The sequence below is a fragment of the Coregonus lavaretus genome (genome assembly GCF_964263955.1).
Source record: "Coregonus lavaretus genome assembly, contig: HAP1_SCAFFOLD_1644, whole genome shotgun sequence".
In the NCBI taxonomy this organism is placed as follows: domain Eukaryota; kingdom Metazoa; phylum Chordata; class Actinopteri; order Salmoniformes; family Salmonidae; genus Coregonus; species Coregonus lavaretus.
Window position 1 is genome coordinate 65626 of NW_028158519.1, and position 12757 is coordinate 78382.

The following is a 12757-nucleotide window of genomic DNA, read 5'->3' on the forward strand; positions in this document are numbered from 1 at the left end:
TGTCTGATTTGCCTTCATGAAAACTTCTTACAAGTCGATTCCCACTTTATAATTCAGTAAGGAGAAATTGTTCACCCTTATTCACAGATTCATACACATTTGGAATAGTTTGTGTTGCAGAGGTCATTATTCCCTGTGTGTGTGCGTTATCTCACTCCCTCTTAGTATGCAGGTCCAATAGGGATATTGGATAATACCTACAATACTGTATAGCGGTAGGTCTGGATGTCAATTCTGTGTTTGCCAGTTACAATGAAAGTTTCCCCATTTCTTGACAGGAGCCTTTCTGTCTTTCTATTTCTCTCTCTTTATCTCTCTCTCTTTATCTCCATGTCATTATCTCGGTCTCCCCAGTCAGTCTTATAATATAATCTGTAAGGATCCAGAGCTGCCCAGGAGTTACTGAGGGAGATAAGACTAATTAGAAATGCACTGGGCTCTGCAAATATTGCATTACAGGCTCTGCTAGTGCCTGTTGTCTGCCTCTAAAAAAGAAATGAATGTACAATGTTCATTCATTCCCACTCCTGATAAGTTTCAAGTTTTAACGTCACGTGCACATGTACAGTGAAATGCCTTTCTTGCAAGCTCTTATTTAAAAAATGCAGTAATCAATATCAATGTAGTGCTATAAAATAATGTAAAGTACATCAAAACCACACAAGAAATAGAAATAAGAAATAGAAAATAAGAAGAACACTAGTAAGTATGTAATTCCAATACGATATTTACAAGTGTGTGTGTGTGTGTGTGTGTGTGTGTGTGTTGGAGTGTCAGTGTGTGTGAGTGTGTAGAATCCTGTGAGTGTGCAAAAAGAATAATAACAAATATTGATAAATATTTAACCTGAAAATCTCATTTGCAGCTTTATTGTAGTTTGAATCATTGTTTTGAAGGCCCTTAGGAGTGTTTGAGGAATTACACTATTGAAACATTAGCCAAAACAAAATGGTATCCACTGCCTCATGCCCCTATCATTAAACTGAGTGCTGCACTTCTAAACAGAAACAGTCCTCGTACGGCATGCATTATATTACCATTTGTCTTGAGGGGAGACCATGGGAGTTACGTTTGCCATCACCACGCAGTTACACAATGTAAACTGGGAGCTGAATAATCTGACAAGGAAATATGCATTTTAAACATGCATCTGATTATCATCCCAAAGGTCAATGTCTTTGTGTGTTGACACAACACACAATGTTATGAATCTGTTAATAGTTTTGGTTTTGTTATTTCTGCTGGCAGTCAACTGTCAGAACAGGCACGGCATGGGGCATCCATGGCACTGTGCCAGCACTAATGACCAAACCTCCGGGGGGTTGGCTTGGTGGGGGGTGAGCAGGGGAAGGAAGGGGGTGGCTGTGTGAAAACACAAATGTCCTCCATAACTGCTCTTCTGATGATAGGTTGTTAATGCCTGCTGTCAGAGCCAGTGTGGTTTAGCACAGCCCAGAGGGAGGTAAATCAGATCCATCTTTACCTGCCAGCAGCACAGGGACAGTCTGTGTTTACATTTTGTGTCCGCAGTGTACACATCCATCCACGTAGGTGTTTCATCTCCTTGCGATGAAAGGACTGGTCTGCTCTTTGTCTCCTAGATTTAGACTCTCCTGGCTTATGTAATCAAGTTATATATCAGTCTCATCAATCTGTTTTATGTGGATGTGTTTGGAAGGAGAAAAGGCAATGTGTCGCTAACGTACTCTCTCTCTCTCTCTCGTTCCCTCTCTCCAGGATGGCTCCAAGCAGAGGCAGGTGAAGCAGAAGAAGACTGTCTCCTTCAGCTCCATGCCCAACGACCGTAAGATCAACAGCACAGCCGCCTGCATGGCCTTCATGATGGAGGGCTGCGAGATGAAGAAGGTGCGCTCCAACTCGCGTATGTACAACCGCTACTTCCTGCTGGACCCGGACATGCACTGGCTCCGCTGGGAGCCCTCCAAGAAGGACTCAGAGAAAGCCAAGTTGGAGATCAAGAGCATCAAGGAGGTTCGTCTGGGGAAGAAGACCCCTGTGCTGCGCAGCAATGGCCTGTCCGACCAGTTCCCAGACGAGTGCGCCTTTTCCATCATCTACGGGGACAACTATGAGTCTCTGGACCTGGTGGCCAGCACGGCTGATGTGGTCAGCACCTGGGTGATGGGCCTCCGCTACCTGGTCTCCTACGGAAGGCACACGGTGGAGGTGGCTGAGCCTAGCCAGCCCAGCCTGAGGACCTCCTGGATCGGATCGGTGTTTGAGCTGGCTGACATGGAGAGGAACGGCCACATTGACCTGTTCAGGGCCACCCAGATCATCAAGGGGCTCAACCTGGGAATGAAGGAGTCCCGGATAGAGCTGAAGTTCAAGGAGCTCCAGAAGGCCAAAGACCAGTACGGGGAGGACATTGACATGGAAACCTTTGTGGAGGCCTACTGTGAGCTGTGCACAAGGCCAGAGATCTTCTTCCTGCTGGTGCAGTTCTCCAGCAACAAGGAGTACCTGGACAGCAAGGATCTGATGCTGTTTGTGGAGGTGGAGCAGGGCATGGAGGGCGTGACGGAGGACATGTGCCGGGACATCGTCCAGAAATACGAGCCGTCCGCCGAGGGCCGGGAGAAGGCTAGCCTCTCCATCGACGGCTTCACGCACTACCTCCTCTCCTCCGAGTGTCACATCTTCGACCCCCAGCACAAGCGGGTGTGCCAGGACATGAGCCAGCCGCTCTCCCACTACTACATCAACTCTTCGCACAACGCCTCCCTCCTAGAGGACCACTTCTGGGGCTCCTCCGACATCAGCAGCTACATCCGGGCCCTGAAGATGGGCTGCCGCAGCCTGGAGGTCATTGTGTGGGACGGCCCTGACAACGAACCTGTGGTCTACGTGGGGAGCTCGGTGGCATCTCAGCTAGCCCTCTGCAAGGTCTTGGATATTATAAACCAGTATGCGTTTGAGAGCTCTGAGTACCCCCTCATCCTCTGCCTGGTGACACACTGCTGCATCCCCCAGCAGAGGGTCATGGCTCAGCACATGAAGAAGATCCTGGGAGACAAGCTGTACTTGGACGCCCCCGGCTCAGAGGACCACTATCTACCCTCCCCAGAGAAACTCAAGGGTAAGATCCTGCTGAAGGGCAAGCGGCTGCCCCCAAACTACCCCGAGTCAGAGGGGGAGGTGACTGATGAGGAGGAGGGTCTGGAGATGTCCAGGAGGGTGGGGGCAGATGATAAGGACCATCTCAACGGCCTTGGCTGCAAACGGCTGAGGCTGTGTAAGGAACTGTCAGACCTGGTCTCCCTCTGTAAGTCAGTGCAGTTTAGGGACTTTGACATCTCCAAGAGGGATCAGAAATACTGGGAGATGTGCTCTTTCAATGAGGTCGACGCCAACAGGTTCGCCAACGAGTTTCCCGAGGACTTTGTGTGCTACAACAAGCGCTTCCTCTCCAGGGTGTACCCTACTCCGATGCGGATCGACGCCAGTAACATGAACCCCCAGGACTTCTGGAAGTGTGGTTGCCAGATTGTGGCCATGAACTACCAGACCCCGGGCCTGATGATGGACCTCAACCTGGGATGGTTTAGGCAGAACGGGAACTGTGGCTACGTGTTGCGGCCTGCCATCATGAGGGAGGAGGTGTCATACTTCAGTGCCAACGCCAGGGAATCCCTGCCAGGGGTGTCCGCCCAGCTTCTCCACATCAAGGTAATTAGCGGGCAGAACCTGCCCAAGCCCCGGGGCTCCGCTGCAAAGGGAGACGTGGTGGAACCCTACATCTACGCGGAGATCCACGGCATCCCGGCAGACTGCGCCGAGCAGAGGACCAAGACGGTCTCTCAAAACGGAGACAACCCCGTCTTTGATGAGAGCTTTGAGTTCCAGATCAACCTGCCGGAGCTGGCGGCGCTACGCTTCGTAGTGCTGGACGATGATTACATCGGAGACGAGTTCATCGGCCAGTACACCATCCCCTTTGAATGTCTGCAGCCGGGCTACAGGCACGTCCCCTTGCAGTCGCTGACGGGGGAGTTCCTACCCAACTGCACCCTGTTCGTACATGTGGCCATCACCAACAGGAGGGGAGGGGGCAAGGCCCACAAGAGAGGCCTGTCGGTGAGGAAGGGCAGGAAGGCTCGTGAGTACACCTCCACCAAGACCACCGGGATCAAGGTGGTAGACGAGCTCTTCAGAGCATCCACCCAGCCTCTGAGGGAAGCCACAGACCTCCGGGAGAACGTCCAGGTAAAGGACTTAACATTCATTACATGTACACATTTTTATACATTCTTTGAAGGAGCAGTAAGGCAGGCACTTTCCCTTGCATACATTACATCTGGAAATGACATCAGGTTGGGTGATGTGGAGATATTAAGCTGTCGTGATTGTGTCTCAGCCTGCATTTCCATAATGGAATACAATAAAGCTGTTCAATCCTTCCAGGAGAGCTAGAAGGAGACACCAATTAGGAGTGAGGGAGCCTGGGAAGAAATAGGATAGCACAATTAGTAGCTAGACGGGTGCCCCCTTAGCACCTCACTGAATAGGAACAAAACATTGTTGAGGTGACTCTCAGTTCGTTCTCTGTTTGTCCCTCCGATGGATAGAGAAACATTGCTAATTGTGTTGTATTTACATTATGTAAAAGGAAGGAGCAATAAATGATAATTTCAGTAAAGCTGGACAATTAAAAGGCTTATGTAAAGTGTCATCATTAAGCGGATGAGGGTCTGTGTTGTTAGGCTCTTAGAGCACCCTTATGAACCCCCCACAGAAATGATAAATGACGAACCATTCATGTTTCATAATAGTTTGTTATGAATCCCCCCTTCTCCCTCTACCCCTACCCCTGAGATTATAAATAGCCATCAATTTATGTTTTGTAATAGTTTATATTCAGATGTTTGTCAGGAGAGGATTCGACTACAGTTCGGCTACAGCTTGTAATTGTTGTTGTCATGATTGAAGGACGTAAAATGAAGCTTTTCTCTGTCTTGTCTGGTCTATTGTCTGTCTGTGTGATGATAAAGATGGGAAGCGAGGAGGCTTTACACGCCCTATATACTTTGTACATCAACTGTCTGGTTTAGACTGGCAGGCCTCTTGTCCTGTCTGACAGATTTGAGAATATACTATTTCTCTGGATACTTTGAACTTCATCAGGGTCAGACGTCGACTCATAGTTTGTTGACATTTATTTATATCCCAGGTAGGTTATGGGCTTTTTAACTCCATCAACAACACTTGATTTACCTGAGGAATGGAATGGACCTGGTTCCTTAATAAACCAACTGCCACAGCTCTAGGAAGATAAAAGCTCATTATAAAAATGTGAAAACACAGAGCATCATAAAACTCATTTTTCATATTTTTTAATTTCTCTCTTTCTCTATTTTTGTCTTCCCTCCATTCTTTCTTAGCTCCATTCCTACTATCATTCCTAATTGGATTTCCTTCTTTACTACAGTAGCTCATGAGCACTTATTGTTTCATGTGAGGGATTTAGGCCTATTTCAAATAATCTCAAACAGGCAGTAGTTTAGGCTGCATAGTCATAGAATTTAAATCCTCCATATCCGTCTATCGCATAGTACTGCAGTTGCATCAATTCGACAATAGCTCTCCTTTTTCTGAAGAGGAAGGATGTTTTCTTAATTAATATTTCTGCAATGATAGTTTGTTATGAATGGCGTCCATGCAAATATGTTTTCTCAAGGGTTGAGATGATAGTTTACACAAAGGAGAACTGCAATGCAAACCCATAGCTAGGTCTCAGGGGAATTCATAACAGTACTTATTATGACAATTCCTCTGCATATTGGCATCAATTTGTACAATGTCTCTCCAAGCACTGAAAAAGCTGTTGTAGTACCAGTAAATAACAAATGTAACAAATGTATGATTGTTAGATGTTGTGTTTGTTAGCGAAGGAAGGAAACTAGGTCACTATGTATCTTCAGTCTGTGATCGCTATGAACCCAGGTACATAGAGCTACCTACTTTCTCAGCTCCCAGATGCTCTGTTTTCAAATCACTACCCCAGATATCAGCACGATTGACTCCTGATCCCAGGTACTATACTTAATCATCCTTTCAGAGCCTTTAGGACTGTCTCCAGACCTGTTGTTGTTGTGTCTTAGGCTAAACCCCAGCATCACTGGAGAGCTGTGGTAGGTAGGTAGGTCTGTTTTCCCGCTAGCCAAGCTCAATTTAGGCCTAAGGACATGGCGAACAAGAGCCAAGACCACAATAACTAAGCAGGGGATGTGATCGGGCGACAGGTAGCTTAGTGGTTAAGAGCGTTCTGCCAGTAACCGAAAGGTTGCCGGTTCTAATCCCCGAGCCGACTAAGTGAAAAATCTGTCGATGTGCCCTTGAGCAAGGCACTTAACCCTAATTGCTCATGTAAGTCGCTCTGGATAAGAGCGTCTGCTAAATAACTAAAATGTAAATGTGATCCAAGATCCTGTGGCATGCTGTCATACATTTTTCATTTGTTGAAATTGATGCAGATGATCTTGACTCTCTTTTCTAAAAAGGGCATCTCGTTTTCCCAGGCAATGTTACAGAAAAAGGAGATGTTGTTGTGTTCCAGACTTGAAATTAATACTGTAATTTTAGGGAATAGTTTTGCTGTTGAATTATAGTGTTGGAACGGAAGTGGAGGGTAATTTGCAGGCAAATCAGCGGATACAATCTATACCAGTAAATACTCTGTTTAGAGAAATGTTTTTATTGTGAAAGGCAACTGAACATATTTGGGGACTCGATAAAAGCGTCATGCAGTTAAATGTGGTTCGAAGCAAGATTCCTGACACAGATACTGTCAGTTAATCATTTTGTCACACTTTATTTGTTTTAGTCCAGATTTTCCATCTCTAGATGCTCAACAGATGGTCATACTAACTGCTTGCTGATGTTACGGTTAGGTTGAGGTTTAGAAAAAGGATTAGGGTGAGGGTTAAGGTAAGGGTTAGGGTTAGGGTTAGGGTAAGGGTTACATTTAGGGTTAGGATAAGGGTTTACATTTACATTCACGTCATTTAGCAGACGCTCTTATCCAGAGCGACTTACAAATTGGTGCATTCACCTTATAGCCAGTGGGATAACCACTTTACAAGATTTGTTTATTATTATTATTTTTTATTTTTTTTGGGTGGTGGGGTAATTGGGGGTAGAAGGATTACTTTATCCTATCCCAGGTATTCCTTAAAGAGGTGGGGTTTCAAGTGTCTCCGGAAGGTGGTGAGTGACTCCGCTGTCCTAGCGTCGTGAAGGAGCTTGTTCCACCATTGGGGTGCCAGAGCAGCGAACAGTTTTGACTGGGCTGAGCGGGAACTGTGCTTCCGCAGAGGTAGGGGGGCCAGCAGGCCAGATGTGGATGAAAGCAATGCCCTCGTTTGGGTGTAGGGACTGATCAGAGCCTGAAGGTACGGAGGTGCCGTTCCCCTCACAGCTCCGTAGGCAAGCACCATGGTCTTGTAGCAGATGCGAGCTTCAACTGGAAGCCAGTGGAGTGTGCGGAGGAGCGGGGTGACGTGAGAGAACTTGGGAAGGTTGAACACCAGACGGGCTGCGGCATTCTGGATGAGTTGTAGGGGTTTAATGGCACAGGCAGGGAGCCCAGCCAACAGTGAGTTGCAGTAATCCAGACGGGAGATGACAAGTGCCTGGATTAGGACCTGTGCCGCTTCCTGTGTAAGGCAGGGTCGTACTCTCCGAATGTTGTAGAGCATGAACTACAGGATCGGGTCACCGCCTTGATGTAAGCGGAGAACGACAGGGTGTTGTCCAGGGTCACGCCAAGGCTCTTCGCACTCTGGGAGGAGGACACAACGGAGTTGTCAACCCTGATGGCGAGATAATAGAACGGGCAGTCCTTCCCCGGGAGGAAGAGCAGCTCTGTCTTGCCGAGGTTCAGCTTGAGGTGGTGATCCGTCATCCACACTGATATGTCTGCCAGACATGCAGAGATGCGATTCGCCACCTGGTTATCAGAAGGGGGAAAGGAGAAGATTAGTTGTGTGTCGTCTGCGTAGCAATGATAGGAGAGGCCATGTGAGGATATGACAGAGCCAAGTGACTTAGTGTATAGCGAGAATAGGAGAGGGCCTAGAACTGAGCCCTGGGGGACACCAGTGGTGAGAGCACGTGGTGCGGAGACAGATTCTTGCCACGCCACTTGGTAGGAGCGACCGGTCAGGTAGGACGCAATCCAAGAGTGAGCCACGCCGGAGATGCCCAACTCGGAGAGGGTGGAGAGGAGGATCTGATGGTTCACAGTATCAAAGGCAGCAGACAGGTCTAGAAGGACAAGAGCAGAGGAGAGAGAGTTAGCTTTAGCAGTGCGAAGAGCCTCCGTGACACAGAGAAGAGCAGTCTCAGTTGAATGACCAGTCTTGAAACCTGACTGGTTTGGATCAAGAAGGTCATTCTGAGAGAGATAGCAAGAGAGTTGGCTAGAGACGGCACGCTCAAGAGTTTTGGAGAGAAAAGAAAGAAGGGATACTGGTCTGTAGTTGTTGACATCAGAGGGATCGAGTGTTGGTTTTTTGAGAAGGGGTGCAACTCTCGCTCTCTTGAAGACGGAAGGGACATAGCCAGCGGTCAAGGATGAGTTGATGAGCGAGGTGAGGAAAGGGAGAAGGTCACCGGAGATGGTCTGGAGAAGAGAGGAGGGGATAGGATCAAGCGGGCATGTTGTTGGGCGGCCGGCCGTCACAAGTCGCAAGATTTCACCTGGAGAGAGAGTGGAGAAAGAAGTCAAAGCATAGGGTAGGGCAGTGTGAGCAGGACCAGCATTGTCATTTGACTTAACAAACGAGGATCGGATGTCGTCAACCTTCTTTTCAAAATGGTTGACGAAGTCATCCACAGAGAGGGAGGAGGGGGGGAGGGGGAGGAGGATTCAGCAGGGAGGAGAAGGTAGCAAAGAGCTTCCTAGGGTTAGAGGCAGATGTTTGGAATTTAGAGTGGTAGAAAGTGGCTTTAGCAGCAGAAACAGATGAAGAAAATGTAGAGAGGAGGGAGTGAAAAGATGCCAGGTCCGCAGGGAGTCCAGTTTTCCTCCATTTCCGCTCGGCTGCCCGGAGCCCTGTTCTGTGAGCTCGCAATGAGTCGTCAAGCCACGGAGCAGGAGGGGAGGACCGAGCCGGCCGGGAGGATAGGGGACATAGAGAGTCAAAGGATGCAGAAAGGGAGGAGAGGAGGGTTGAGGAGGCAGAATCGGGAGATTGGAGGGAGAAGGTTTGAGCAGAGGGAAGAGATGATAGGATGGAAGAGGAGAGAGTAGCGGGAGAGAGAGAGTGAAGGTTGCGACGGAGCATTACCATCTGAGTAGGGGCAGAGTGAGTAGTGTTGGAGGAGAGCGAGAGAGAAAAGGATACAAAGTAGTGGTCGGAGACATGGAGGGGAGTTGCAGTGAGATTAGTAGAAGAACAGCATCTAGTAAAGATGAGGTCAAGCGTATTGCCTGCCTTGTGAGTAGGGGGGGACGGTGAGAGGGTGAGGTCAAAAGAGGAGAGGAGTGGAAAGAAGGAGGCAGAGAGAAATTAGTCAAAGGTAGACGTAGGGAGGTTGAAGTCACCCAGAACTGTGAGTGGTGAGCCATCCTCAGGAAAGGAACTTATCAAGGCGTCAAGCTCATTGATGAACTCTCCAAGGGAACCTGGAGGGCGATAAATGACAAGGATGTTAAGCTTGAATGGGCTAGTGACTGTGACAGCATGGAATTCAAATGAGGAGAATGTCCACTTGGGAGAGATGAGGATTCCTGTGCCACCACCCCGCTGACCAGATGCTCTCAGGGTATGCGAGAACACATGGTCAGACGAGGAGAGAGAAGTAGGAGTAACAGTGTTTTCAGTGGTAATCCATGTTTCCGTCAGCGAGGGACTGGAGGGTAGCATAGGCTGAGATTAACTCTGCCTTGTTGGCCGCAGAACGGCAGTTCCAGAGGCTGCCGGAGACCTGGAACTCCACGTGGGTTGTGCGTGCAGGGACCACCAGGTTAGAGAGGCAGCAGCCACGCGGTGTGAGGCGTTTGTATAGCCTGTGCGGAGAGGAGAGAACAGGGATAGACAGAGGCATAGTTGACAGGCTACAGAAAATGGCTACAATAATGCAAAGGAGATCGGAATGAAATGAACTAAACATCTGGGAAAGCGAGAGAGCGGGGCCTCCCTCACTTACGTTTCACTGAAATACCCAAATATAACTCTCCCAACTTCCACCTCAGAAACTATAATTGTTGTAAACTACAGCGGTTCATTGTTTTCTAGGAATAGGGTTAAGGTTAGGGTTAGAGCAAGGGTTAGGGTTAGTAGATAGTTGAAATGTTACTGATAGTCTGTAGAGCGTTTACAGATGGACTATCCAAATAAATTGTTACCAATCATTTTATTTCAAAGCTGTCCTTGTGTGTGAGTCAGAAGTTGTGATTGCACAACGTTCAAAATAGGCTTTATTGTGAAGCCAGTGACAATGACTCAGTCTAAGCTAACACGCCAACATTAAATGGGGGGGGGGTCTATACTAAGCATGGAAATGATACACAAGCGAGACTTAGTTGTGACGTTTTTATGTGTGCATGCAGGAGCTATTACATTTTCAATCATAATACAAGGTTTTAGAAGACAATTGCGATTAGGTAACTGGTACAGTAGGTGACCAGATCTGTGTGTGTGTGCTTGTGTTTTTGCCAGCATGTGTGTAGACTGCACAACAGCTGCCCCTGCTCCCTATAGGGAGATGTAAAATGTCCATCTCCCTCAGAGGGACAGAGATAACAAGTGGCAAACAGCCTTTTCAACAGATAAATGAAAGCTGACTGAAAAGAGTGGCCTCAGGCTTGATGTTGAGATGGATGGCGTCACAACACACTGTGGTTGGCATCAATGCTTTCTTGTAGCTGGTGTCCCCAGATGGACCCTGCCTGTACCCGTAGTATAAGGGAAGGTAGAGGTTGTGGTGCTGGGGGCAGGAGGACCCAGAGACGAGGGGAGCCCCATCCCGTTGGATGATATTACCACCTGTAGAGGAGACCAGAGCTGGCAGCTGGCAGCTTCACACAGAGTAGTCCAGGCTCCAATAAAGAGCCTCATCTCCCCTGAGACACACAGCCACTGACTCACACAGGAAAGAATAAAGAAGGCTGTAGACTTCAAGTCCTCTTCACAAAGTTTTGAGGGTGCACGGTAATGAGAGAATTTGCATAAAGAAGCCTCACATGCCTCAGCACACACTGTCACATCACCATAACAGCACCACAACAGCACCACAATAGCACACCCATTCATGCATTTATGCATGCAGATTGATACTGTATAGTGCAGTGTTTTAATTAAAATGTTGGCCATACATGCAAACACATACAGTAATAACTGTAAGTCACTCTGGCCAGCTGTAAGTCACTCTGGATATGAGCGTCTGATAATTTTTTTGTCAAATGTACTTCCTACAGTCACACCCCATAATACGCATGGAATGGTATTAAGAAATGCATTATCACACTTCAGTGACCTCTCACAGAGAGTGATTGATCATCTCAAATAACTACTTTTCCAGGTGATCTACTCTAAACAATAACAGAGTGAAGTGTGTTCCTCTTACAGGGGATTGGAGAGGAGGAGAGTGTGAGAGGAGACGGAGTGGCAGGAAATCGATTCAGGCTCTGTAGGGTTTTAACGCTCCCTTTCCTTTGTGTGTGTGTGCCTTTGCGTGGACATGTTTGAGTGTGTATGTGCATACACTGTGTGTGTGTGTGTGTGTGTGAGAGAGAGAGAGAGAGAGAGAGAGAGAGAGAGAGAGAGAGAGAGAGAGAGAATGCTTGTATGTTTCCCTGCAGTGTTGACTGGAACACTGCAACAGGCAAGCAGGCAGACGGCCCATACTCTGTTCCCGCAGCATGCATGCCAGTAAAGGGCCTGCTGCATTCACTCCCAACTCCAAACCACAGTCCGGAGAGAAAGAGATTAGAGAGAGAGAGGGGGGGGGGAGAGAGAGAAGGAGAGAGAGACGGAGAGAAAGAGAGAGGGGAACATAAACAGCAGTGAAACCAGACACGCAGTTCTCATTTGGGGAATGTAATGTTGGAGGGGTAGAGGAAGAGGGGTTGAGGATAATTAAAGGCAATGGCTAATTGTTCTGTTTGGTTCTGTGACCCTGCCTGCAGTCTGGATTCAGTATGGAGTTTAATGAGCAACAACAACCACACACACAGGGGCATGTACTCACACAAACATACAAAGACAGACACAGAAACGTACTATGCACACAAACAGGCACACAGAAACACATGCACGCATGCACAAACACACACACACTTCCGCGAACACACAGACACACTGGCACATGTGCACGTGCACACACACATCTACACCTACACTACAATGAGTAAACCAATACACATCATCTCCATTTCCCATTCAACAGTAAAAGCCTCTCTCCTTGGCTGTGCGTCCTCAGCTGGAGGGTGTTAATAGCTTTAGTTGAGGCTGTGTGTGCGTACAGATGCCTATGTCCAGGAAGGTCGGCCCACAGAATGACAGCCATCCTCCGGCGGGAGAAAATAGCCTTTCTCCTGGTCCGGAGGTCCTGCAGGGGGGGACAGCCCCGTTCCCACACTGCCTGGCCTACACTGCTTGGTTTGTTGACCGCTTCCCAAATACCATCACCACACACTCTCTTCCTCCCTCTCTCTGTCGTTTCTCCCTCTCCTTTTATTCTGTCTTTCCTTTTTTTCTCCCACTTTTCCTCTTTCTCTTATGACTGATTT

The 12757-nt window shown here is 48.0% G+C and overlaps 1 protein-coding gene across 1 annotated transcript in view; it reads left to right on the plus strand.

Annotated features, from left to right (window-relative positions):
* LOC311123874 (inactive phospholipase C-like protein 2) overlaps positions 1-12757 on the plus strand; it is a 97741-nt gene that overhangs the window by 63508 nt on the left and 21476 nt on the right. The window contains exon 2 of the mRNA XM_084198094.1: positions 1738-4227. Within this exon, the coding sequence (XP_084054220.1) occupies positions 1738-4227 (2490 nt within the window). The remainder of the gene's footprint in view (positions 1-1737; positions 4228-12757) is intronic.